The 24,885-nt window shown below is 51.9% G+C and overlaps 10 protein-coding genes across 10 annotated transcripts; 2 read left to right on the forward strand and 8 right to left on the reverse strand.

Annotated features, from left to right (window-relative positions):
- Nucleotides 1-1,675, reverse strand: B0H65DRAFT_107982 (2OG-Fe dioxygenase-domain-containing protein). The gene has a single exon (XM_062820521.1). The coding sequence runs from the start codon at nt 1,426-1,428 to the stop codon at nt 250-252; it is 1,179 nt and encodes a 392-aa protein (XP_062684390.1). The 5' UTR covers nt 1,429-1,675; the 3' UTR covers nt 1-249.
- A 1,139-nt stretch (nt 1,676-2,814) lies between these two features.
- On the reverse strand, nt 2,815-4,179 carry B0H65DRAFT_108064 (class II aldolase/adducin N-terminal). Its single transcript, XM_062820524.1, has 2 exons — nt 3,592-4,179; nt 2,815-3,533 (listed from the first exon to the last, which is right to left on the reverse strand). The coding sequence occupies exons 1-2, from the start codon at nt 4,009-4,011 to the stop codon at nt 2,976-2,978; spliced, it is 978 nt and encodes a 325-aa protein (XP_062684391.1). The 5' UTR covers nt 4,012-4,179; the 3' UTR covers nt 2,815-2,975.
- A 423-nt stretch (nt 4,180-4,602) lies between these two features.
- On the forward strand, nt 4,603-5,614 carry B0H65DRAFT_456893 (uncharacterized protein). The gene has a single exon (XM_062826325.1). The coding sequence runs from the start codon at nt 4,749-4,751 to the stop codon at nt 5,115-5,117; it is 369 nt and encodes a 122-aa protein (XP_062684392.1). The 5' UTR covers nt 4,603-4,748; the 3' UTR covers nt 5,118-5,614.
- A 1,104-nt stretch (nt 5,615-6,718) lies between these two features.
- B0H65DRAFT_108080 (uncharacterized protein) lies at nt 6,719-8,678 on the forward strand. The gene is made up of 4 exons (XM_062820525.1): nt 6,719-7,046; nt 7,100-7,585; nt 7,642-8,306; nt 8,399-8,678. The coding sequence occupies exons 1-4, from the start codon at nt 6,902-6,904 to the stop codon at nt 8,558-8,560; spliced, it is 1,458 nt and encodes a 485-aa protein (XP_062684393.1). The 5' UTR covers nt 6,719-6,901; the 3' UTR covers nt 8,561-8,678.
- Nucleotides 8,679-10,252: 1,574 nt separating this feature from the next.
- Nucleotides 10,253-12,527, reverse strand: B0H65DRAFT_506566 (uncharacterized protein; the record flags this gene model as incomplete). The annotated part of the gene is made up of 3 exons (XM_062828068.1): nt 10,253-11,069; nt 11,862-12,007; nt 12,153-12,527. The coding sequence occupies 3 exons, from the start codon at nt 12,525-12,527 to the stop codon at nt 10,253-10,255; spliced, it is 1,338 nt and encodes a 445-aa protein (XP_062684394.1).
- A 1,922-nt stretch (nt 12,528-14,449) lies between these two features.
- B0H65DRAFT_108114 (uncharacterized protein) lies at nt 14,450-15,556 on the reverse strand. The gene is made up of 2 exons (XM_062820526.1): nt 15,506-15,556; nt 14,450-15,448 (listed from the first exon to the last, which is right to left on the reverse strand). Exon 2 carries the CDS (start codon nt 15,178-15,180, stop codon nt 14,488-14,490), a length of 693 nt encoding a protein of 230 aa, XP_062684395.1. The 5' UTR covers nt 15,181-15,448; nt 15,506-15,556; the 3' UTR covers nt 14,450-14,487.
- A 1,575-nt stretch (nt 15,557-17,131) lies between these two features.
- B0H65DRAFT_387514 (heterokaryon incompatibility protein-domain-containing protein) lies at nt 17,132-18,244 on the reverse strand (the record flags this gene model as incomplete). The annotated part of the gene is made up of 1 exon (XM_062823719.1): nt 17,132-18,244. A coding segment is annotated over one exon (1,113 nt), but the record flags the coding sequence as incomplete, so codon positions are not given.
- Nucleotides 18,245-18,604: 360 nt separating this feature from the next.
- On the reverse strand, nt 18,605-20,494 carry B0H65DRAFT_108127 (D-isomer specific 2-hydroxyacid dehydrogenase). The gene is made up of 2 exons (XM_062820527.1): nt 19,894-20,494; nt 18,605-19,821 (listed from the first exon to the last, which is right to left on the reverse strand). The coding sequence occupies exons 1-2, from the start codon at nt 20,360-20,362 to the stop codon at nt 18,965-18,967; spliced, it is 1,326 nt and encodes a 441-aa protein (XP_062684397.1). The 5' UTR covers nt 20,363-20,494; the 3' UTR covers nt 18,605-18,964.
- A 1,396-nt stretch (nt 20,495-21,890) lies between these two features.
- B0H65DRAFT_419458 (uncharacterized protein) lies at nt 21,891-22,537 on the reverse strand (the record flags this gene model as incomplete). Its single annotated transcript, XM_062824210.1, has 2 exons — nt 21,891-21,990; nt 22,149-22,537. The coding sequence occupies 2 exons, from the start codon at nt 22,535-22,537 to the stop codon at nt 21,891-21,893; spliced, it is 489 nt and encodes a 162-aa protein (XP_062684398.1).
- Nucleotides 22,538-22,678: 141 nt separating this feature from the next.
- B0H65DRAFT_456905 (uncharacterized protein) lies at nt 22,679-24,833 on the reverse strand. Its single transcript, XM_062826326.1, has one exon. The coding sequence runs from the start codon at nt 24,567-24,569 to the stop codon at nt 23,049-23,051; it is 1,521 nt and encodes a 506-aa protein (XP_062684399.1). The 5' UTR covers nt 24,570-24,833; the 3' UTR covers nt 22,679-23,048.
- Between the last annotated feature and the right edge of the window lie 52 nt (nt 24,834-24,885).

Below are 24,885 nucleotides of genomic sequence, written 5' to 3' on the forward strand. Positions count from 1 at the left end.
TTTCAACTTATGTAAATGCTGACGTTCTTCACATGAAAAGCATCTGCCGCATGATAGACACCGTGAACAACTTAGCTAATGAGACAACTATAGTCTATCTAACTCACTAGATGTACTAACATCCACACGCCCTAGTAACAGAAAGAACATGCGAACCCTCTTCAACTGAAATCCGGTCAAATCCAATCTTTTCCCCCCCGAATCAACGACATCCTCCCCATCTATCGAACCTCCCATGAACGAACCACCCTACTGCCCCTTCCCATAAATCTTACCAGGCAAAAAAAGCGGCACCTCCATCGGCAACTCCCCATGCGGCCTAAACGAATCAATGCTCTCCGAAATATGCCCCCCACCGTCCTTCTTCACCGGCCGTCTCGTAAAGAAAATCAGCATATCCCTCATCGCCTCCTTCGTCCCATCAACCGGCAACACCGGGCTCAGCGAGTGTTTATTCTCCGTATCCACCAACAACAGGGTATCCAAAAAGTGCCTATGCTGCACCCTGCTCCTCAAGTTCTGGGGTTTGATCTCGGTATACTTGGCTCCCGTCTCCTCATTCATGTCATGCATGAACGTCACCGCGCTGTTCGCCGCCAGGTCCATATTTTCGGAGCCCAGGTACGTAGTCATGGTGTGATCCACCCCATCGGTATGCACGCCCTCGAGCGCCGGCTCGCCGAGGATGGAAGGGGTGGTGACGGTGCGTAAGTTGAAGAGCGTGCACACCCACTTGTCACTATAATAATCCAGCCGCGGCCGCTGCGCGGTTGCGACCCCGTGGCAGATCATCCCCTTGAAGACGAGCAAAGCCTGAAAGGCCGTGTTAAGCTGCAGCTCGTCTTGGACTTCGTCGAACACCCGGATCTGGCCCGAATCATGCCGCTTGAAGTCCTCTTCTACCGACAACGCGAACGGTTGGAACTCGAGCCGTCGGACCGAGGATGTTGAGAAGTCGAAGCAGAAACGGCCGTTGCGTGAGCGCCGGAAGGGTAAGGTCGGGTCGGAGTAGAGGTTGTCGGAGACACGCTGGAGGGCATCCAAGTCGGCGCGGGTAGCACCGAGGCCAAGGAGGAGGGAGGCCATGTCGGAGCCTTCGATGAAGACGGAGCGGTTGGTGATGTATTTGGAGCGGAGCTTCATGATTTCGGCGACGGCCTGGTAGTAGGAGGGTTTGAAGACTTGTTTGGTTATGTCTAGCTGGGGACGGTTGCCGGTGATGGTGGGTGCAGGTGACCAGGTTGGAGGGAGGTTGGTGAGGGGGTCGGTTGGGTTGAGGGATCGAGCGGTTTCGACAGAGGCTCGGGAGTTGGGGGTTTCATGGTAGAGTCGATGGGGTTGGAGGCGGGTGCTGGCGGCTTGGATGGGGCGGCGGAGGGATCTGGTGCTGGCTCGGGGGAGCTGCTTCATGACTGTTGAGGTTAACATTGTGAGGTATGGAATGGTATATTGCCCGAGGAGGAAGATGGAGATCAATGCCAGCCTTTCTTGAAAGATTAAAGCAGCGTGATGGGGTAGATATCTGTACAGCGCCGACTTCTTGATGTCTTCACGGCTTGGTCGACAAAACTCTTCACATGAGCGACAACCGGAGACCGGAACACCTCTATCTCTCTACGGATTACTGTGACGGATCTGACGATGCTGTTCACCTCATGAACACTATCGTACGGCATGAGTTGGAGTCTTCAAAAAGGCTTGCAGCCTTACTGTGCAAGTCTACCCCTGGTAATGGCGCCATATGAATCATTTTCTGAGTGTCTGAGCACGTTGTCGAGCCGTGGAAAGATTTTCAGAGCGGGCGGCACTCAAAGCAGACAGGAAAGCGAAGCTATCCCCGGTCTACTCAGAGTACCTGACAATAGCCTCATCATACGGTATTGGATGGGCCTTAACCACGTGCCGGATCGGATTGCTCAGACTTACACTCTCATGTGGTCATGCCCCTGACCCTCTTTACTTCTTTCGCACTTCGTTTGATGTATTACGATACATGCAACGTTACTCCTTGTCTCTGCACTGTCCCTGTCCGAGAGTAGTAAGTCAGTCAAGGGTAAAGTCAGAAACGAGTATGTCGGGGCCGTGTACGGAGGACGGAACTTGTCTTGCATGCGACGAAGAGGACTCGACCATTAAATCGATATCTAGGCGAATGCTACTTTCCTTACGAATCGAATCGGTAGTTCATGAGTTAGACAAATATGCTTGGATCATGAATTGACATCCTGCTGAGCATCACGCTTCGTTGAACCTCCAAATGGTCCACAACTGAATAGTACGGACATCCCGAAGGTGTTGGCAGCCGAAGTCTAATGGCTTACTGTCGAGTCTCTCGTCAGGTCCTATGGGCCTAGCGCCGATGACGGATCACCACGCAAGGGTTGAAGCAAAATCACTGTCTAGGTAAGTGATGGAAGATGATTCACGATGAATTTGCTGTTGCTATTTCTCCTTCATGAAAGCCATGCACTCATTTCAGACAGTTCGTCGTTGCTCGAATAAGTGAGGTGGTCGTTCCTGCTTCTTTTCTCTCCGACGTCTGCTTGGGGAAAACGGGAAAGAGAGATCGGTCCAAAGAGGCGATGGGTTGGAATTTGATTAGTAGTGCAATCATTCTTGTTTATCAGTCAAATTTCTTTTCCAGATTCAAGTAACTCCTGGGAAACAGCGACTCCCTGAAACTAATGTGGGTGGTATTAGTGATGGGACACTAACTCCATGGCGCTGCTTTTGCACGCGCAACTGTTAGTTAGGTAGCAGCACATGCTCATCAGCTCCGCACAAAATGTCCGGATATTCAACAAGCTTTCGAACACTCGAGCTCATGTTCACCTACTTCGCATGAGCCTGAATTTAGTGGAATAATCCATATCGAAAATCATCGGTGTAAAGCCATAACACGCCCAGGGACTGACTGGGTCCGGAACCTAGGTTGCAACCAGCCGCCACATCCACCTTCGATACAGTCAATCTCTTCACTTCCGATCAACCTTCATCTTCCCCACCCCTTGCTTGATCTTCTCGCCCGCCATTTCAATCTCATACTCAATATCCGGCTGCGCCTCCGCATAAAGCCAATTCTTCTCCCCCGCCATGCGGAAGTTGAACAAGGCCATCTCGTCCGGTACAAATTTCTTCTTCAGCTCCGGGTTCCCCGCACAAGCAGCCTCCACGCGAAGCTGAATCTCACAGCTTCTATCGAGCAGTCCAAAGAGAAAACTAGCCTCGTCGACCGTTGATCCAACAGTCAACAGCCCGTGATTCAACAAGATGGCAGCCTTGGAATGTTTGCCCAAAACGGAGGCAATGCGCTGTCCCTCCTCGGCGGCGGTGACGATGCCGCCGTAAGTAGAGTCAACGGCGATGGAGTTATACAGATCACAGATGTCTTGGTGCAGCATGTCAAGAGGCTTGCCGAAGGCGGACCAGGCGCGGCCGGCGATGGTGTGGGCGTGACAGATGGCGTGGACGTCTGGGCGGGCTTTGTGGATTTGCGAGTGGATGTGGTAGCCGGGTGCGTTTACGGGGCGGGTCTGGCGAAGACGTTAGACATCGATAAGGCAAACTCGCAAACGACTTGTCTCAGCATACCCGATTCCCTCCAACGATTTTCCCGGTATCAATCTCCAAGCAAACCATATCGCTGGCATTCATCAGCCCGAAATGCTTCCCGATCGGGTTCATCCAGATGCAATCGGGATGCTCTGGGTCGCGGACGCTGATGTGCCCGGAGATACCCTCGGTGTATCCCATGCGTGCCCAATTGCGGAACACAGCTGCCATGTGCACGAGGATGTGCTCACGGTGTTCTCGATCGGTGGCGAATGTTGGGATACCCTTCAGAGGGTTGGGGCCCATGCTGAGTTCCTGGAGCTGGCACTCCAGCTCCTCTGGTCCGTCCGGTTCGGAACGGGGTGCCGTAGCCTGAGTTGGATGGGGGACGAAGCTCCCGGCGGCCTTGGTGGCGGCCGGCTGCGGAGCGAGAATGGGACTTGTATATGAAGGTGCCATTTCGTAAGCGAATCAAGCAAGAGGCTGATTTGTGATATTTCCGAGGGGCAGAATTGGAATGGGAACAAAGTTCAAGTCAACGAGGAGAAACGAAACACTGCACCTTCTCTCTCCTGCCAAGGTGCTGTTTTTCCTGCTCTACATGCGTACATCTGTCAACTGCGGGGTTGCGATAAGCTCAGAGAGGCGAACAACCGGAATGTGCCTCCGTGGGGGGGGAGGGGGTTGACCTGAGCTTCATCCCTACCGTACAAACTCGGGGCGTTCGTTTTCGGGAAAGCACATTCAGCATTACAGATACGCTTGAACCTCTTCAAAAACCCAAACCCTAAGGCACTATATGTAATCGCTATTCGCTAGAACCGGTAATTTCTGCCGCACACTGCGATATCCCGAAAATGCGTTAACGCCCTGAGCTTCCAAAACGGTAATCCGGGTTGAGTGCTGAAGTTCAGGGACCTTCGGGGCGAGAACCTTGCTGGCCTCTGTACAGTGTTACGTATTCAAAATACACTGTCATGGACCACATTGCAACGGTTCGGGCCGCTTAGGAAGGCGCATGGGACGAACGGAGAAATCTGCAGGCCGACCGCCGTTCATCTCACTTTCTTCCTTTCGACTTCAATTCTCCTCCTCCATCTTTCTCTGCCAGAATCCTAGGAATCAAGACGTCCGGACCTTCTTCCGCGATCGTCATCATATCGGAGTGATTTTGGACCTTGCTTACGGTCGTCACTATGCGCCCTACATCGCGAGCCCTTTCCGCTCGTCTACCGGTTTCTACGGTTTGCCAACGACCACTCTTCTTCCGTGCGGCAGCAACGAGGACAACGACGCCAACAACGCGGAATGCTTCTCGACTCTTTTCCTTCCAAGCGGCACGCGCAAGTCCGGCACAAGATTCGGAACCCAAGCCAAAGATCCCCTACTCCGCCTTCAGCTTCGCGCACCTTGGAATCAGCAACAAATGGAACAAGTACATCATGATCTTCTTCATCACCATGGGTATCCTAGAGACCTATCTTTGGTACAAATATCTTCTCGCTTGGTGGAAGGCTCGCAGCAACACTGCCATTGACGGCCCTCAGTCCCACACCGGCAACTGATGCAACACAACGTACGAGGTCGCCACGTTCATTTCGAGCCTCATGTCGCTACGCTGCAGTGATGTTTCGCCATTTATGGGTGCCACAACATTGTGTTGGTCTGTCTTGACTCGGCTTGCTGCCCCAAGAAGGCACTCGAAACGAAGCCCCAATATCAAGCGCATCTCGAACGCATTGTCATCTCAACTGCATCTACCGACTCGCAACCTCTCACCACTATTACCACCTTTACTTTGAAAGAAGACGGTTTCAGGCGCGTGGAGAAACGTCGCAGTCATCACCATCAATGTCACCATCATAGACTTGCTTGTCATTAGTGTCGTTACGCATGGACTTTGTTACCCCTCGGCCATCCTTCCCATCTTGAAGCCCGACATCTTGCGTTTGACGAGCAAACATTAGGCAATTATGCCATGGCTTTCGCCCACATTTCCAACAGAAGTGCGTCTTCTTGTACCGCAAAGACTCACTCAAGTCGGATTTATCCCCACGTTGTACGTCCAATCACATCTGGTGGGGATAAATCCGACTTGAATAAGAGGGTGAACAAAGTCTTTGCATCATCATCAGATCATACCAGAAATGGATCAGAATCGCGTACGCGGCCAAGCTTTTTACTTGTAAGGCTGGCACTAGCCGCCGCTCGGAATCTTCTCTTTGCGACACCTCACACAACTCCCACCTTGCATTCTTTGGGTAAAGGAACCGAACTGCAGCATCCGCAATCCGGCATCACTGCATCGAGATGGTCTCCCCAAGTCTCCCACGCAAGCGCAGGGTTTCTCGTTGAGCACGCCAATCACGTTGCCCGGCGTTTACTCCTATTAAATGTGACGGTACAGAATTAATTAATTAAAGAGTATATATAACTAACTCGCTCAGAAAGTACAGGGGGTGCTAGGGTAACCCAGATATACCCAGAAATCAGGCAATATCAGGTAGCTGGAGCGCTAAAACCACCCTTGAATCTGACAACTCCATACATCTGGTGACCTTTTTTTGACGTTTGGTCATTTTGCAATGTCGAGATCTTTTGTCAGTCGCATGCAATCAAGTCACTCGACGGATGAGGGGGATTAACGCTGCAGCCCATATTCGTGGATTTTGTTATTCACCTGAGCTTCTCTCTGAATTTCCACCTTCGTGATACTTTTTGGAAAAGTACTGATTCCCTTCGGGCCATGGGGCTTGAATCGTTCTGTGGCTGTTTCGAGACTGTGAATAGCTTCATTGCATTCAAGGTTCCATCTCTGTCTGGAGTCTACAGCACGGGCACGCTATTGACTCACAACAGGCCGTCACTCAGTGGTGACATTGCCGTTGGAACATGGGTTTCGCGCCCTGAACGTACTATGTTTCGTTGCCTACGTGCTCAGGGCACTTACTCAGTGCCGCTACACAACCGCCCCCCGTGCTGAATGGAGAGGTTTCGATGCCACACGGCCTTATGGACCCCCACCTATCTTCTACACTTTAGATACTTCCGTTTCGAGCTACACCGCGATTCTCGTTACCTTGGCGTGAGATGATGCGGGCTCACAAACCTCGCTGGGTTGAAGGTACACCGCGATGCCTTCCGGATCAGGTACTTAACTCCGGGGGATCACAGGGTCTTCCCAAGACTGCGAAAGCACAGTATTTCTGCTTGACTTTCCCCGTAGGGCTGATGAAAAGCAATTATTCAAAACCTTACACTTTCGCACTTACAACATCCCTCAACAGTTGCGAGACCTGTCTTGGATTAGTTGCCAACCCAGGCAACAGACAGAAGCTCATATCGAATCATGTCTTCATCGAAGCCTTCCGCTCATCCTTACTCCTTGCCCGACCTCACTGAAACCAAGCTTTCCGTGGAGGATGACTGGACTAAGGTGAAGGACCGAAAAGAAAAGAAGCGCATTCAGAACCGCGTTGCACAGAGGACATACCGTAAGTCTTGCGCCCATATCCTGTCAGTAGCAGTCACTAATCCGTAACCGAAGGTCACCGTATGAAGGCACGCCTAGGGGAACTACAGCAAAAACTCGAATATCATGAGAGAAACAAGGGAACATCTACGGATGGTGATGCTCCTGGTGTTGGCGATGGTGAGGACACGAACAGGAGCCCGTCTGTACAGCTTCCGACTCCAGCATATACCACAGACAACAGCCCATCTCCGAGGGCTAACGAAGAACTGGTGGTGTTTGATGACATCCATTTGCACAACTATCACAGCCCGCACGCTTTCCATACCGATGCCAGTCAACTATTTGACCTGTCGCCCGTTACAACGCCATTAACGACGCAACCACCGGGAGTCTTTACTGTAGGGCAATCGAACATCACGGATAGCGGATACACTTCGGCTGTTGTACATGAATATTTACGCCTCCAAATGCAGCCTTTCGACACTCAGCATCGTGTAGCTGATGGCCAAGCTAACAACTATGCCCTTGGTGTCTCTGTGCATGGCGGCGATTCATTCTGTAAGTTCACGAAAGGCCCATTCTCTATGGTGCAGTCAACTAATCGGTGGTTCCAGTGGTTCACGATAGCCCTAATGTTGACCCGTTGCTATTTTCTATCGACGGACATGATACAATGACTGTGGGATTCACAGAAGAAGATGAAAGCAATATCTTGAACTGGAAAATCCAGCCACCAGCAACGCCCAACCCAGGCCAGGTAGCTCTCTCACCTTCTGTTGCCCAGGACCTGCCCGAGATGAAAAAGACAAGGACTTCCAACCGTACCACCTGTACTGCATCCGCAGAAGTCAACCACAAAGCTCCTACACAACCAGCTTCACTGCCCACCAAACGACCTACGCTGGACGAACGCATGGAAAGCGTTATGGAACGGGTCGAAACAGCAGGCTTCGACAGCTTCGACTCCCTCGCCACTCTCTACTACAAAGCCAAGTTCGGGGACTCTTCCTCGCTCGCGGTCGAGCAGAGGCTCAGCCGTAATCGGCGTCTTCCCAAGCTGTTTGCCGACGTTTTCTCGGCCGCTCAAGAGTGGGGTGCCCGGGAACAACGACCGCTATTCGATGAGATCCTTAGGATGTCGGAGGGTATGCTGATAAGTGAGGCGAGGGGTGTTCACAGTACGCTTCATGCGAGCATCGGTGGGTTGGCTAGGTCGGCGAAGGACGAGCGGACTGGCAAGAGTGCCGTCCCGGGGCTGAAGAGGTTGATGGAGAGTAATGTGAGTGTGGCCGAGCTTCTTGGTCCATGCGTCATCAAACCTTTTCCCTCTCGAATCCTAGGCTCACCAACGCTAACATGGTTTGCTCCCAGTTACCTAATCTCTGGGCCTTGGTGACAGCTTTGGCGACAGAGAATAGAGCAGTACGACAGCGAGATCGCTCGAATACGGTACTGGCGACGATACTGGTATTGCAGTCCTCTGGTCAGCTACCTAAACAGAGTCTCATGGCTCTCTTGGAGGCTTGCCTTTGAGGAGCCCCCCAAGGGGATGTGTTTTGAGCAAGACTGCGACCAAAAAGCGTGAGGTATGGAACCATGGAGGGCAACGGACAGACAGAAGTCAATAGCATTTAAATCCAATAGGCTTTCAGCATTACTGTCCGCGCATTTCTGCGCATTTGCTCGCGGTTTTACCCCCAACCGAGAAGTCCGAATCGCGCATCTCTCTCTGGTGGAGCTTTGCAGAGATATTGGATTCAACTAACAACAACTTCATCTTTTGATGTCATACTAGATCGGCAAACAGTTAACAAAGCCTGGTTCACTAAGTAGGTAGGTACATGGACCACCCAGAGATATAATACCCCCCAGCTGTCGTTCACACAACACATTGGTATCTGAGTTAAGGTTCTGCGTAACGGGAACGTCCGGTCTCCTTCAGTAAAGGCAGTGTAACATTGGATGTCATCTGATCGACTGTCTCACTATCTCACTGTCTAAGAGCAGAGCCGCCGTAACGATTCAACGAGATGACGTGATGCAACAGCGCCATCATACTCAATTTTTTTTTTTTTTTTTTGCATTCAATGAGGTAAAGGCAACACGATGTGTGCTGTATGCACTCCCGTCGGCCCTTACCTTCTGTCACTGTCACTGTTATTGCTACCGTTACTTTCACGGTCACCACTGTCTTTTACTGATATCCTCACCGCTATCGTCCCTTGTAGTGCCGCTGTATCGTGAAAGTTCGTACGCCAGGGGGTACCAAACTTACAAACCCCGAAACCTTGCAGTTTACCACTAGAATTTGAGAGCGGCAGGCGGACCACAAGGAGACGGTAAGAGAGTATTTTCCCCATGGGGCTGTTAAGCCGAAGCCTGGAAGGGTGTAAGCGAATTTGGCGTGGAAATTGAGGTGAATTTTGTGAATACAAACTTTCATTCCTCCAACCTGATCATCGAGACGTACATGGGAAAGTTTAAATTGTCCCCTTGAGGGCAGTTCGAGCCCTGTGTTGATGCTGTGGTCGAGAGTGGTTCCAGTCCAAGCCAGGACCATGGCATTTGGGCAGCAAATCCAGTTTGCCCATCTCGGCGTCTTCAGCGCGTTGTGTTAGCAGATCTAGGGCGACTGTTAGCTCGTCGGCAAGTGGCCTGACTGGAAAGGGCGAATCTGGGAGGGAACTTGGTGGAGCCACTAGCACTAACACCCGCTAGCACTAACAGAAACAGCCTCTCTTCCTCCTCTATGGTCGCAACGTCACTGTATTCAGGTCACCATTTCAATCAGCTGATAACGATTATCCTGTGGATATACAACAATGATGCTATCCTAGAATACAATGAAGACAAATCAACTGAACCTCTTTGATAAACGTAACCAACTATCACGTTAATTCGACCTTCGCTATCCTCCCAGGCTCGACTCCTCTGTGCGAGTGTCCGCCCATAACCGATGCGTATTCAAGAAGCAATGATCCTCCTTCAAACTGAAAAGTCACGCTTGGTTGGTCTCATTTTAACTGCTAGTTGAATTGCCGTGCTTCTCTGGCTCAAGCAGTCGGGTTGCCTGTGTGAAAACTTGGATGTGATGTGCGTGTGTATGTATCTCGGACTAACCAGCTGCTTCCCACTACCCTGCGTTGGAATCCTAAGCCCTGACAAGTCAGTTTACGTTGTGGATCTCATGTCAGGCTCTCGGGATCTTGAGTGGCTTACAATGATTCAGGACGCATCCATGGAACCCCCGTTGTCACCATTATCACCATCTGTGTTCAAGGAAAGAGATCCAAACATGTCGAGTAACTGGTCCTGAGGCATGGCGCGGCTGTTGGAGTCCAGGATGGCGCGGTTCGCGAAGAAGTTCAGCATGGCGCGGCTCCTCAAGTTCAGCAAGGCTTCAGAGTCAAGCCATTTCTGAATATCGCTTCTGCTGTAGGGACCAGACCCGAACTCTTCCTCATCCCCGTGGTTCGAAAAAGTCGGAAGTGGATATCTGTAAACGCTATGTTTCTCATAGATATGGTCCCTGACGATATCATTTGCCCAGGGTCCCTTGGCAATGAATTTCCAGTAGTCGTTGAATCTCTTTTTGGCAAAAGCCTGCATCTCGTCGTCAAGGGCCAGCTGGATAGTGCACGGAGAATGCATCAGCTTGTCCAGAGTCATGTTGGGTACAAAGATGGCATGAATCTTGAGCAACTCGTCTGAATGGCTGAAAGGTAAGGATAGTAGAGAGAAGCGAGAATCATCACTTGGCATATTGCTCGGTACGACTGTGTCTTCAACGAACTTTAGGACCTTTTCGCGCTCCAAATCGTCCGAATACTTGGCCTGCTTGATGTGATCCAAAGCTCTGATCAATAAGTCTGGACCACCGCCTAAAGCACCACAGATTACTAGCGTGATGGCGAGCTTGTGGGCCAAAATCAAGTCGACGCCGCTGGCTTCAGCAAGCCTCTCCCATTTCTCTCTGGCCTCGCGGTCACTCATTGTCATGAGTTCATGGGTGTGAATCAAGGCCCTTTGGCCAAGTGGAACACTGGCTGCAAAATTTGGCAAATCGAAATCTGCAAAATATACCGGTCAGCATTCGGTAATAGTAGTCCCACAGTGATCTGGGCCAAAGTAGTCCATACTGTCCATGACTGATTGGTTTTTGTTTGAGCAGTGAATCGCGAGGCCGGCAAAACAGGCTGATAGGCTGATGGTAATAGCGTCACAATGTTGGATTGATGTTGGAGGTTGGGAAGCCGGTATCCAAAGTGAGCGGTCGGGCTGAAGAGCTAAATTTCACGTTTGCCGAATGCGGATTATCGATGTGTTGTGATAGTTTGAGAGAAGGTCGGGGAAAGGTCAAAAGTATAAATGCAATGCAAGCGATCACAGGTTGACACTGCAAAAGGAGAAAGTCTGGGCGGCGAATGTAGCACGGGTATGAAGGGTTCCAGGAAGGCAGATTCCTGAGGAAGTCGAATGGTTGACTGGAGGAAGAAAACGCAGTAGTAGAGTCCCAAAGCCGACCAGACTTTACCTTCCTCTGACAGTCAGCCCAGTGCACCTTCCCAGAGGCCATTTCGGTCCACGATCATGCCACAGACTGGTGGAAAAATAGAGATGATGGTCCTGTCCTGCCTATATGGCTGAGTCACTTGCGATTTCGAAGAGAGTGGGTTTGTTGGACAACTGTTTTCATCAGGTGAGGTGCAAGAGCGACATAGGCTAGATCATGTCTTGAACCCACCATGTGCATGTACCACGAGCAACCACAAACACCGGGATCCCGACCTCCGTACCTGCTCAAAGCTTCGGGCTCCACGTCAACCACACGTACTTTCCCTTCTCGACATACGAAGTAAACCGCAAGTCCATCGGCTTCGCATCCACATCCGGCGGTCCCCCCTGCACGCTCGCCATCAAGCCATACAGTCCATACCGCAGGCACTCAACTCCTGGAACGCCGTTCGGGAAGGGCCAGATCTACCGGTACCACAATCGTCAGTTCCTTGTCAATTTGAACATTTGTCACCACTTCACACCAGTCTCCAATCAACAACCTTCAGGCATCAGGCATCAGACGCCAAACAGCAGGAAGTGACCAAGAAAAGAAAGAATTCAAACTTACCCCAAAACTATACCCACCCCTCCCCTTCTCACAAACAAACGTAGTCCCTGACATCTCGCACGGCCCGGACTCCTTGCTAGTCAGAGTGAACTGCGTGGCGCCTATCGAGTCTCCGTCCTTGCGTACGGCGACGAAGGTGCCGCAGAGGTTCTCGTCTGTGGTCCAGCGCCCGGCAGCCGTGAGGCAGCCGAGGTCGTCGTGGCTAGCTCCGTCCCAGAGGGTGCGGATCTGGCCGGTGCCGGAGAAGCTTGTGGTGACGTTGCTGGAGCGGGAGGCGACCGAGGTGGAGGCCGAGGTGGTGGAGACGGGGGCGGCAGTCGAGAGGGAGAGGAGTAGGGCGAGGAAGGTGAGGGTTGTTTGTATGAGTTGGACCATCTTGAGTGATGTTGCGGTTATTATTGGACAAGTGATCGGCAAGTGTCACCGTCAAGTGTCGTTGTTTGTGGAGATGTCCCGAAGGTATGGTTCATGTGTCTGTGTACGGAGATAGGGTAAGGGGAGTTTGGAGAAAGAGGGACCTGGTGGACCTGATGCAGGGAAAGGGAAGGAAGCGAGGTGGTAACACGTTAAGGAACTCAAATGGTAGGACAGTGGCCTGTCTGCTCTGGGAGTTGCGGAGGGGAGTTGATGTCACTCAATGACTGTTTTGAGACACAAAGATGGAGTTCGAGACCGTGGTCCGGGAAGGCGGAACTGCCAAGTATTTAAGCCTGAGGAAGCAACCATCGTGGATCTCGTCTCGTCCTTCCTTGGAAAGGTCGTTACCTTGCTTGTGTGATAGAGGAAAGGGGTGGGAGGAAATCCGGACCTCATGATGGTACACTCTGTGGGAATCCCCTACCCGTTCAGGAAGGGGTGATGTCGTTGGTTCCCCCAAGGAGCCTCAGAAGTGGACTAGCTCATCAGGTGCGTGATGCTTCAAGCTCGCATATTGGTGGAAGGAATACTCGCCAATGAACCGAGGGTGTGATGGAGTGGTTCTGACACTATCCATTCCCCCTGTCCATCAATTGGTAAGAGTTGAATCATCATCCAACGGTGCAATCGCGTGGAAAACTGGAAAGTTGCCTCAACACTCCAATCCAATTATCCAAGTAAACAAGCAGGTACACCCTCCCATACGTTATCCGACTGGCAAGCCCTACCGGGATTGGAAGGTTGAAACACATGCGGTTGGCACAAGTCAAGCTCGGCAAGATACCGTGGGGAAAACCGAGAAGGATGAGTGGTGTGCTCAGGGAGGTCAGGAGGCACAGAGGCACACACGATGCGTCCAACCGTGTGGCTTTCCTTGGCTTACACTCGCGGTACCTATTGCCCCGCATTCCTCATTGCCGTTTGAGGCACTGTCGGAAGATAGATGACGGGCATGGCTGGCCAAAGAAGGTGTGAGGTGAGACATTGGAGGATTGGGAAACAGGACGGGTTGCATTGATTGAAAGTAGTCACGACCATCCTTCCAATTCTTCGCGCCGCATGTCCGATAAAGAGGGCTTGCAACGCCGAGGAACAACGTGAGCGTCCGTTGGGCTTATTCCCGAAAATCTGGAAATCTGTAAGCAGCGCAGGTGACGAGAGAGCGCCGGAGAAGTTGTTTAAAATGCTGACTTTTGAGGGTCCTTTGGGGGTGAGACGGATAAGCTGAACTACCGCTCGATCTTGGCGTCTGTGAGGCCGGTAGATCGTCAACCCAGAACCAGAGAACGATGCGTTTTGGTTTCGACAGAAGCAGAAATTTGACGTGAGGATAACAAAGGAATTGGTAATGGGCCGTATAACTTGTTGAGCGGCACGTAATGCAGCTCATTACTCGAACGGACACAGAACCCATGGACCCCGTTCTAAGGAAAGAGTGATGATCTGGATGAAAAAATGAGAAGAAACACTTGATGGAAGGAGCAATGAACGGATAACAGCATCACCTAGCGTTTGGGGGAGCTCCTTCACATAATCTTCAATGCAACCTCAGCTTCCATTACCTTCCCCAATCCACCCAGCCCACGCTGACGACTTGAGAGACAGAGTGGGATGTACAACCCAGAAAGGAAGGTGTATCATGATCTTGTGATGAGGCTCGCTCACTTGCAGATATTCACCACCCAACAATATCAGAAATACAAACAACGCCGTATGTCCGTCGATAGGTGCAATCCTCCAATATCACCAAAAGCACCAGTCGATGAAAAGAAAGACCACAGCAAAACAATCACATCCGTAGGACCACCGCCAAGTCCCCAACACTTGATGGCAGATTGTTAACCATAGCAAGCGACCGCTTCACCATCGCCTCCCATTGTCCACCATTAGTCCACCACCCCTCACGACCCTTTTTGCCTCAAATTACCCTCAAAACCTCCTCCCTCAACCCCACCACCACAAACTCATTAACCAACAAACTCAACTGCTGCTCATACGTCTCATGCGCCAGTCTAATCCTCTCCTCCACCAACCCATCGATCCTTTGCTCCTTCTGCAGGTCCAGCATTCCGTTTCCGTTCATGTTGCTGTTATTGCCATTATTCGCTGCGTTATTCGCCGCTGCGGACGCTGCAGACGGGTAGAAAAACACGTTCTGTCTTCTCCGTCGGTTGTTCTTGGCTTCTTGCTTGAGCAAGCGGAGCCGGTCTTCTAGTTCGGTTTTCAGGTTCTTACGTCGGCGGATGAAGGCCTCGAGAAATTTCTTGAGCTGGATGTGTTGGATTATGTCGGCGCGGGTGAGGATGTTGGTGCTGGGGTTGGGGTTGGGAGGGTCGTCGGAGGTGGTTGAGTTGGTGCCGGTGGTGGTGGTGCTGGTTGGAGGGAGGAGGGTGGTCGGGCTGTTGAGGGGTTGGATTGTGTCGTTGCTGCTGCTGTCTTGAGAAGGCTTGTTGTAGCTGGGATTGCTGAGTGGATAGCTGGTTGAGCGTTTGGGCTGGAGTGACAGCGGTTTGATGGGGCCGATTCGGAGGGCGCTTGGAGGTTTGATGTCGGTGAAGCGCCTCCGGAAGCTGCGCGGTCCTTCGTTTTGTAGGTAGTCGGAATGGTCCATGGATGGACTCTGGCTGTGAGAAGCGTCAATACCTCTTGCTTTATCATCAGGAGAATACACTAGGGTACTGAGGGATACTCGTACCTTTCAGATGTGTGCGAATCTGTATCCATGGCGTTGTGTAGCGGCTGAGAAAGCCGGAACTCAATGGTTACTGTTGATAAAGAGTCTGTCGGATGGCTGAGGTTAGTATGAAACGGAAGAGATCCAGCCGAAGTAGCCCGCGATGGGTGATAGCCGCCTTGTCGATAGTTGTAGGGAAACGATTCTACAAGAAATTGATGCGTTAGTCGCCTGACGTTCTATGATGTATAGCATGGCTTACAGCAGATTCAGATGATCGTGACGTTCATTCACAAACATTCCTGAGCAAATCCTCCACAGCCATCGTAAGACTGGGACATATTGCCTACCCAGTGGCTTATGCATGCATCTGGGATGCATACATGCAAGCAGGTAGGAACTGTAAGTCGGGTAGGCTGTATATTTCCTGCAGCCTAGGAGCATTTAGTGTACGAAGACCGTGTACAGTTGTGCCTTGTCCCGGGAAAGCGTCTAGCCGGGCGTTACCATCTCATCCCTATATGGCTTTTCAGAGAGACATGCTCAGCAACCACGGAAGATGGTCGAAGAAGGGTTAATGCCCCGGAATAGAAAAGAGGCAGACCGTGATAAAATGCCGCTTGTTTGGGCCAATGTATGTTTCCCATGAACTAACACCACAGCAACCACCGGTTCAAAGGAGGCACTACCTCTGCACAGGTACCAGCAGAATGAAACATGAGAATCCCACCCTTGCCTGGGTAGTGAAACCCAACAGTTATAGATTAATTGAAGTAACTAACCCGGTTACCCATCGCCACCAACATCAGGTCATATCTCTGTATTTCCAACTGGGCTCTGCTTCGGTGTGTTTCACATTGCTCGAGATCATATTCCACTTCATCCATTGTAATCGTCTCTTCCAAGTTCCATTAGTAGAGTGCCACCAATCCGGAAATGATCCTTCTAGCTCATGAATATCTTCGTGCAACTTGAGATCTTGAGGTATGTCAGGCTCGTCAAGCTTCGAGTCAACATCTTCGTCGTATGCATTGACAGTGAACGCCACATCCAAGCATGGTTGACCCATAAAGTGCTCACCGAGAACTTTAAAGACAAACTCTCCCCACGAGCGGCGATACACTACAGGGTGTTCAAGGCTAGCAGTCCCAATGACTGCCTCACCGAGTTCCTTGGGCGTGAAGGAGTCATCGCAGAGGAAACCCAGATATTCTCGGGATGCGTCTTCCAACCATCCCAGATAGTAGTTACGCCTCAAGTCCATTAAAGCTGTGAAGTCTGTCAACCTCTTGCGTTTTGCCACGGTAATAATTTTAGAAATGTCCAGCAACAGACACAAGTAGGAGCTCTTTGAGGCGTTATCAGGCTTCCAAGTAGCGCCCCAAAGGACAATACACCACGAATCCCAGTCGTAGCTCCTGTCGTCAGGCGATGAATCCCAGTCGTCAGGATTTCGAGTGTTAAGTCTCGATATCATCGCCCCATAGGTGTCGAAGGCTATGGGGCCGTGGGGTGGTGAAATGTGCTCTGTCTTTGCCAAGTCAAATCGTTTAGGGTAGCTGGTTACACACCATGTGGGCTTCCCGTAATACTGACGATCTCCTGTGTTGGGAATCGGTTCCAGGTCGTGTGGGTATGCTCTAGCACGATGATATCGCAGTACCCTTTCGACATTGAGTCTAACACCTGGGATTATTCTGCTGTAATTCATCGCAATGCCGAGATGAGTGATGGCCCACGGCTTCGATTCAGGTTTGTAAGGCTCAGAATGGTGAAAATAGATTCTAACATTCGTGAGTTGGGCCTTCGCGAGGTCAAAGTCAGAGGTAGTGCCATTGTCGGTGCTCCATAGCGAACCAGGAGATCTTCGCATTATGTGTCTCGATCCTGGCGTGACAATTGACAAGTGATGATTGGCAGTACGGTAGAATTCGTTAGGTTTTGTCGAATGACGAACAGGTTCAAGATCCATGACAGGAAAGACTGTCTGGTTTGTGTCGCCATGTAAGTGGAGGACACAAGACAGAACACCAAGATACTGGCTTTTGAGGTCAGGCCTCAGGGGAGGACAAAGATATAGACGCATTTTGAGCACTTTTGCAGATGGCGTTAAAATGGAATTTGCCGAAGATCCCGGATCATTTTCATTCAAGAAACTGGGCCTCCCAATTCCGCCAGAGACTGTGTAGTCTCTTGGAGACTCCGCAAGCAGGTTGTTGCTGTTGCTGGTATGTTGAAAGGCGAGGATGGACTGGTCATCCGTGGTTCTCAAGATCTCTTGTTGAAATCGAAAAAAAGCCTTGGGGCCCTCTCCGTAGAGTAAGGGCATGTTGACACCAAAGATTCCAAGCAGGCAATACGCCTCGTCCTCGACCCGCTTGGTTGATCTTTTTGATGCCCAGGAGAACCTTTGCGCAACGCTGTACCGATCTAATTTGGCCCGTAGGTCAGTGCCAGGTAACTGTGTGTTCCTTCTTTCCAAAAGATCCGAAGGTATTCCAGTGGCTTCGGCTATTTCGTTTGCCAGTGACTCATGCTGTCTCCAGCCTATTCTTTCCCACCTGGCATCAAAGAACACCACCCTCTTCGGAGCAATCAACTCTTGTAGTGTCCATCCTCTTGTAAACCAGCGGCTGTCAACGAAGCGTACAGACTGCGCATCTGTCTTGACGACGTCTGAAATGTAGGCATAGCAGACCGCAGAGTCATTATACCATCGAAACATGGAGTTAATGGCTTCTGAAAGCTCAGCGCTGCTGCTTTTGTCGATACAGCAGGTGTCGATCCAGATCCAGTCAAACTCGTCGCAAGCAGCTTGCTCACAGCTGTGCTTGACCTTGAAGAATCCTTTCTTGTGTTGTGGAAAAGGCTTCTCTGGGTCGCAAATATCTCCGTAAAGAATCTCTTCGTCTTCCCATGTATGTGACAAAATAGCATAACGTGGGACATCTTGATCGTAGAAAGTCGTCAAGCGCAAGGTGTGGACGTTGAGAAGTTGCATGGTTCGTGAGCGCTATGTGGTGAAGATGATGTCGTTTGAAGCTGGAATGTGACAGTTCGTCAAACGAGAAGGAAGCGACACAGCCTCGGAGGGTGTAGTTGGGAAGAGGTGAAATCAGGTCAGGTCCCCATTTCAGCTACTCAGCTGAGGGGAAGAGAGACATGATGTTATGGCCACACAGCCTTGTGGTTATCTTATCAAGCCACCTGGGCGCCCACGTGCTATTTGCTCACATCAAGTCATTGGTGCCCAATCGCGGGTGACTAGGTAGAATGGCCCAATGTGCTATTGAGCGAGTTGGTGCTCAAAAAAATCTGGGCTTGCAGCTAATCTTTATCCTCGCTCACAAGCGTCTAGACGTCAGGTGTTCCTTCCTGATATTCCATTACGGATGCCATTGCTGACACAACCATCACCATTATGGTTAGCCGCGGTAGCTGGCCCCGCTGTTAATGTTTCGTGACCTGAGAAATTCATTGGACAAGAAACTGGAGTACGACTCCAAGAGCAAAAGAAAAGGAAATAGAAAAAACAGCAAGAAAAGAACAAGGGAAAATAACATGAATACCGCCTTACATTGTGGTTTATCAACTCCAAACTCCCAGGCTCGGAACGGAACAAGCCAGTGTTTCCTTTCCCGAGACCAAATGCGGGGGGCAACAGTGAAGGAGGATGACAAGCCAAGGAAGAAAGAAAAGAAAGCCCTCCCTTGGCCCCCTCTTACTCCGTAGTCTTCATATAATGCAAGTTGACCGGAGTTATGGCTTTGTGCCCTCCCAGAACCGCCATGATATTCCTCATGCTCAGTTCCTCGAACCCAATATGCGTCTCGACCGTCCCCCCAGCATTATGGCAGGTCAACATAACCCTTCCAGGGTGGTCGAAAATGGATTTTGCCTGCTCTTTAGCGTTCCTCCCGACAATGTCCTGTTCCCCAAATGCCATCTTGACCAGCCTCTGGCTTACCCTAGGCTCCTCAGAATGCACATCCAATGCCGCAGCGCTGATCCTCCCGTCCTCTAGCGCGTCTGCCAGCGCTTCTTCATCGACCAGACTTCCCCGTGCAACGTTCACAAACCTCAATCCCTTCTTGACCTGTTTCAGGGCATCTGTGGTGATCAGGGGTTTGCCATCCGCTGAAGCAGGCGTACAGAGCACTACGCAGTCGGACGCAGCCAACAAAAGCTCTAGATTGGGGTAGTATGTAGCCCCAAGTGATGACTCCATGGAGGCAGGCTTGCGAACCACATCGTAATATGCGATTCGCATCCCAAAGGATGCGTTTCCGAATCTAGCAGCAATCTGCTGGCCGATGTTACCGAAGCCTATAAGGCCAAGGACGTGGTTGCGGGGGTTGTGGGAGACGGCTGTTGCGAGCGAGTGGCATGTTTGGAAGGTTTTGCCGGCTGCCACGGATGCAGTCGTGGAGTCCGGGGAAGAAGACGTCGTGAGGAAGTATGGGAGTGTCGCGGCGCCCATGCACCAGGGGAGGTGCCGGAAGGTGGAGATAACCATTGCTACAGCAAAGTCGGCCACAGCTTCGGCGGCGGCGAGGCCAGAGTTGCAATAAATTATACCTGCATATTACACTTTAGCTTCCTACTCATTCTTCGCCATGAATTGAATCGTCGTAATTTTGGCACACACACCTCTTTTCCCAAGGAGTTTTGTATCTGCCCAGTCGAAGCCTGCACCCGCGCTGGCAAACACCTTGACCGAGGTCGGCAGCAAGCCGATAAGCTCAGCGTCCCAACGGCCCATCTCGCCACCAGTACCCCAGAATGGTCGAAAGATGGCGCTGAAGTCACCCCATCGCCGTTCTTGTAGTGCCTTCTTGAACTCGCTTCGTTCCCTCTCCGCGGTACTGGGTCGGATAACCTCGAACGCTTGACTGAACTCTGCATATGTTGCGGGGTTGTACTTGATGGGATCGCCGATATGGAGGACGATGGGTCGTCGTTTGTCGGACGGGTCTTGTTGTGGCAGTCGTAGGGGGATCGTGGTCATGGAACCGTTGGGGGTAAGGCTAGGGAGGGGCGGCGCGGGGGAGGATGATCGCGGAGTGGATGCTGGCACTGGCGTGCTTGCAGGCATCGGCGTGTTATAGGGCTCTGCCATCTCTAAAGCGAAGGCTAAACTGGTGATGGTTTCGGTGGCTCGTTGGTTGAGGAATTGGTGTCTTGTAAGTCTCGTTGTGCCTGGTGCGATGGGGTAAACAAAGAAGTCGAGGTGCTCGTTTGCGTCAGTCGTGGGGGACCTTAGTCGACAGTCAACCTGGTCTGTGCAAGGACGGTTCTTTCCTGAAAGCTAAGTGAACAGTCAGGATTCGAAAGCAGTTTATCTGGGAAGGAGTGGAAGCCATTGTATTTGTTTTCTGGTTGGATGATGTTTTGGAGTTGGGAAGCAACGAACATCGATGCCTTAGCCGTAGAGATACCCAATCCCGTCTGTCATGGCAGGTGCTCCTGGAAGCAGATGGGACGGAGCGAGATCGGCGCCGTTACAGCGCTGGGGACCCCCAAGCAGCCCAATGCATGACCCCTGAAGCAACATCATAGCGCCTTCCTCTCCCGCGATAAGGCCCTTGAGAGGTTCCTGCCCTGGCATCCCGTCATCTGAAGTCTTCCTTCCTTGCCGAGCATCCATTTCCAAGAGAAGAACACAGGAACAACCAGCCAAAGCGTCCCCAACCATGGAACAGCGAGGTGATGACACTCCATTTTTGTAAGTCAATAATCGCTGTCCCCATGCCAACCAGTGTGCCGCTTTGACAGTCTTCTAACAAAATATCCAGACGCATAAACACCATGGTGGTGTCGGATGTGGGACTCAAAGCAATAGTACCAAGCGCTGTCCCGTCATGTAACGAGGTCCCCTTCCGATGGTACACTCTCAGGCATGATGCCACCTATCTCCATTGTCCTCAACATCAACGTCAGGGTTCGGCCCGAGACCCATTAAACAGCAAATGATATAGACGCGGAAGCGTGTCTGCGTTCTACGACACTGTTATCTGGCGACACTCGAACCGTGCAGTAAAAGCTGGACTGCATTGGATTCCTCCCGAGGTATCATCGATTAAACATCCCACCCAGGTTTTCCTTCCTGTCATCATCGACGGATTTCTTCTTCAGCCATGGACATTCCACCAAGCAGAAACTCAAACCAATCCTCAAGACGTCAAACACTTCCAGATCACTCCCCTCTCCCTCTCCCACCACCACCACCAACAAGCAACTCATCCACCCAAACCGACACCCAACTCATCCACCACCAACACCTGAACCAGCACCCCTCAAGAACCTCTATATCCCTCTTCACCACCGCATTCAACTCCACCCTCTGCCGAATTCTCCTAACCTCGTACTTGCACCTCTGCAAACTAACGACCCACGCCGTGCTAAACACTGCGGACCAACACGCTACGCCGAGGACAGCCATCAGTGCTGTCCAGGCTATTTTATGGGAGGTCGTGTCTCCTGTTGACGGCTCGAAGGTTGTGACGATGATTGTTCTGGGGGATTTTGTTAGTCGGTGCCTGAAGTTCGTACGTCTCTTTGACGAGCGTTGGGAAGGCCAGGGAAGGGACTTGCGGAGATGGGGGGAGGGGGGAAGGTGGACAGACAAAAGACCAACAAGCAACCACTCAACCACAACCCTCGCCACTCGAGAGCCAGGAGACATCAAATGCAGCATTGTCTCTGCTAGAGAGAGATGCAGAAGGGAGTAACTGCGGTAAGTCTTGGCTGTCCAGAACGTGCTGGGGACGGAGTGTTGTTTATCTGGGGGGATGTCTTGGTCGGCTGTTGCGACAACGTCGATAAGAGCTAACTGTCAGTCTCTCAATTCTTCAATTCCTCAATTCTTCACCAGAGTCATCCCGCCTGTTCTGAACGGAACCAACAGGTAGGGAAGTAGATAGATAGGAAAGGTAAAATACGTACGCATATCCATCAACTCCAAAACCTCTCTATACCCATCCAACCCCTTTAATCCCTCATAGCCCACTCCCTCAGAGCCCACCAGCTTTCCCTCGGTCTCAGAATCAGAACACCCCATAACCTCCCCCATCAACCCCTCCCACTCATGGAGATACAGCCTCAAACTTAAAACCGCCATCTTGATGTATGTATGACAGGAACAGGCGAGATCGTAATCGCTTTTCAGTGCCCGAATCTCCCGGTTGAGCGCGCGGAGGTAGTAAGTGGCTATGGGGTCTTCTTCCCAGCCTTGGCGGGGGGAGGGGAATGGGGGGCTGTTGGTGTCGTTGTCGGATTGGAATGGGTCGTTCATTTTGACTGCTATAGTACTCTTTGCAATCAAGAATTTTTCCACCCGGGGGTGAAGGGGAGGCGATTAGGTATTTATGAGGGTTTTGGGCACATCCTACAGGTATGATATAGCGAGCACCCTGAAAGCAGTGAATCAAGCGGCGTCAATGATAATGAATCATGGAGTTTGCAGGCAAATACAAAAGTTGGTGATGATGCATCTCTCCTTTACTCAATTCACTTCTGGACCCTTCTGGCCCCGGTTTGTATCGAAAAGCTGCCATTGAAATACATTACATGCTCCATCTCTATGACACTCGAACCATAACATCAATGTCTTCCCATCACCTCACTTGACCTACATCCCATCCATTCTCAAGTGCCAAGCCCAATTCCCACTCACAATTCCCAATTATCTATCCTCAATCCCCATTCCCTCCTCTCAACCCATTCCTCATTCTTCACCTCCCCACACCTCCACCCTCCTAAAAATCCTCTCCACCCCCGTACCTCCTCCTGTCACATCCCACCACCTACCCAACCCAAATATTCCCCCCACCAACCTCCACCACCCAAACCTCCACCTGGCCCCCCTCCACCTTCCCACTCTGATCCCTCCCCCCATCCCTCTGCACATCATCATAAGCAAACGCATACCCCTTCCCATCCGCATTCCACTCATGCACCACCCTAGCATAATGATTCGTCGGTCTACCATCTGCATGCCACCTGTAGAAAGTCTCTACATCCGACGGCTGGTCTTCGCAGTCGATGATGCTGGACCGTTGGAAAGCGGCTGCCAGGCGCGGGATGATGGCGTTCCGCACCGCGTTGGGACCGGTGGTGAAGGGACCCGAGTTGCACCCGAAGATGTCGGCGGTTGTGGGGCGGTGGAAGGGTTCCGGACCGATGAGGAGGGGGTCGGAGGGGCGGTGGGGGATGTGGCCGGTTAGGATGCCGGGACCGGCTTGGGTGTTGATGCGGAGGTGGTGGGTTTGGGTTTGGGGTTGAGGAGGAGGAGGAGGAGGTGCCGGTGCGGGAGGTTGTTGACCCGGGTAGTAGTAATGTTGTTGCCCTAGGTAATAGTTATGTTGCTGAGGTGCTGTAGCATGGCCGTTATGGCTGTGGTGATAGTGATTGTGGAACTTTTGCAGGACATGCCGTAACCCGAACCTAGGCGGAGCGCCGTTCGGGCCGTCTCCGGGACGGGGTCCGGGGGGCGGGCCGGGGGGTCGATCACCCGGTGCATCGCCCGGTCTTGGTCCCGGCGGAGGACCCGGGGGCTTATCGGTACCGAATGCCACACCATTCCCATGGCAAGGCTTCCCAAAATGACAATACCTCTCCCAAACCTTGTCCACAAAAGGCTCAAAATAGCCATCAAACTTGGCCCCGACTGCATCCCCATGTGTGGGCGCCAACACCCGCAACGGCCTATCCATCCCCGGCCTCTCCACCACCAACTTATCCCACGGCCACCCGTCCCTCGCTGCCTGCTCCCTCAGTCCCTGCGCGATCCTCTCCAACCCATCCGGTCGCATGCCCGACACATGCTGCAGCTTCCTCGTTCCTTTCTCTACCAGCGTCAAAGCAATCGGCAATCTCGGCACGAAGTCCACATACGAGATGTTGGCGAAAAGCTGGTGGTCGTTCAGCGTAAACTCGCAAAACGCAAAGTCCACATCGCGGTTGGGATCGCTCGGGTTCAGGACCGATGGCTCAACCAGCGCCGCGCCACCTCCGGGCCCGCCGGGGTTGAGCATGAACTTCAGCTTCTTGTCTCCTTGGCAGAACCAGATGCGCCCGCCGGCGATGCGCGGGATGGTGACGACGGTTGGGTGAGGGCCTGGAGGGACGGGAATGGCGCAGTCGACGGGGAAGGGCTGGAGGATTTTTCCAGGAGGAGGCGACGGAGGAAAGTAGGTAGTTCGACCGTCGGATTGGATGAAGACGCGGGCCATCGAGGGAATGGCGAGGCCGGTGATGTAGGCATGGATGGGGATGTGCGGGGTCGGGGAGGTGTTGACGAGGTGTATTGTTAGTGAGGTCGGCATGGTGGGCGGTTGGTGTTAGTGCAACCTTTGTTGTCGTGTTGTTGTATCAAACAGATTCGAGACCACAAGATGTAGAACAGTCTTTAAATAGCGGATAAGGAATCGGGAGGACTCCAAGGCGACTTCTTGTGTGGCTATGTCAAGAAAGTCACTGGTGAAGCCGAGCTGAAAGTGGGTAACTGTGGGTTTTTGTGGTCGAATTAAGGTTGTGGAGATGACGATCATATTGGATCGTGGAACTTCCAGGGACAGGGACAGTCACAGGGGGCAGTGACGTTGTTAACAGCCGTTAGTGGCGACGCACCGCGGCCTGAAG

Source organism: Neurospora tetraspora (assembly GCF_033439725.1).
Source record: "Neurospora tetraspora strain CBS 560.94 chromosome Unknown B0H65scaffold_2, whole genome shotgun sequence".
NCBI classification, from domain to species: Eukaryota; Fungi; Ascomycota; class Sordariomycetes; order Sordariales; family Sordariaceae; genus Neurospora; species Neurospora tetraspora.

Coding starts and splice junctions, on each gene's coding strand:
- B0H65DRAFT_107982 (XM_062820521.1), bottom strand. CDS start 1,428: ATGTTAACCTCAACAGTCATGAAGCAGCTCCCCCGAGCCAGCACCAGA.
- B0H65DRAFT_108064 (XM_062820524.1), bottom strand. CDS start 4,011: ATGGCACCTTCATATACAAGTCCCATTCTCGCTCCGCAGCCGGCCGCC. Junction 3,534..3,591: donor AAATCGTTGGAGGGAATCGG/GTATGCTGAGAC, acceptor CGTCTTCGCCAG/ACCCGCCCCGTAAACGCACC.
- B0H65DRAFT_456893 (XM_062826325.1), top strand. CDS start 4,749: ATGCGCCCTACATCGCGAGCCCTTTCCGCTCGTCTACCGGTTTCTACG.
- B0H65DRAFT_108080 (XM_062820525.1), top strand. CDS start 6,902: ATGTCTTCATCGAAGCCTTCCGCTCATCCTTACTCCTTGCCCGACCTC. Junction 7,047..7,099: donor CGTTGCACAGAGGACATACC/GTAAGTCTTGCG, acceptor CCGTAACCGAAG/GTCACCGTATGAAGGCACGC. Junction 7,586..7,641: donor GCATGGCGGCGATTCATTCT/GTAAGTTCACGA, acceptor CGGTGGTTCCAG/TGGTTCACGATAGCCCTAAT.
- B0H65DRAFT_108114 (XM_062820526.1), bottom strand. CDS start 15,180: ATGGACCATTCCGACTACCTACAAAACGAAGGACCGCGCAGCTTCCGG.
- B0H65DRAFT_108127 (XM_062820527.1), bottom strand. CDS start 20,362: ATGGCAGAGCCCTATAACACGCCGATGCCTGCAAGCACGCCAGTGCCA. Junction 19,822..19,893: donor AAAACTCCTTGGGAAAAGAG/GTGTGTGTGCCA, acceptor TGTAATATGCAG/GTATAATTTATTGCAACTCT.
- B0H65DRAFT_456905 (XM_062826326.1), bottom strand. CDS start 24,569: ATGCCGACCTCACTAACAATACACCTCGTCAACACCTCCCCGACCCCG.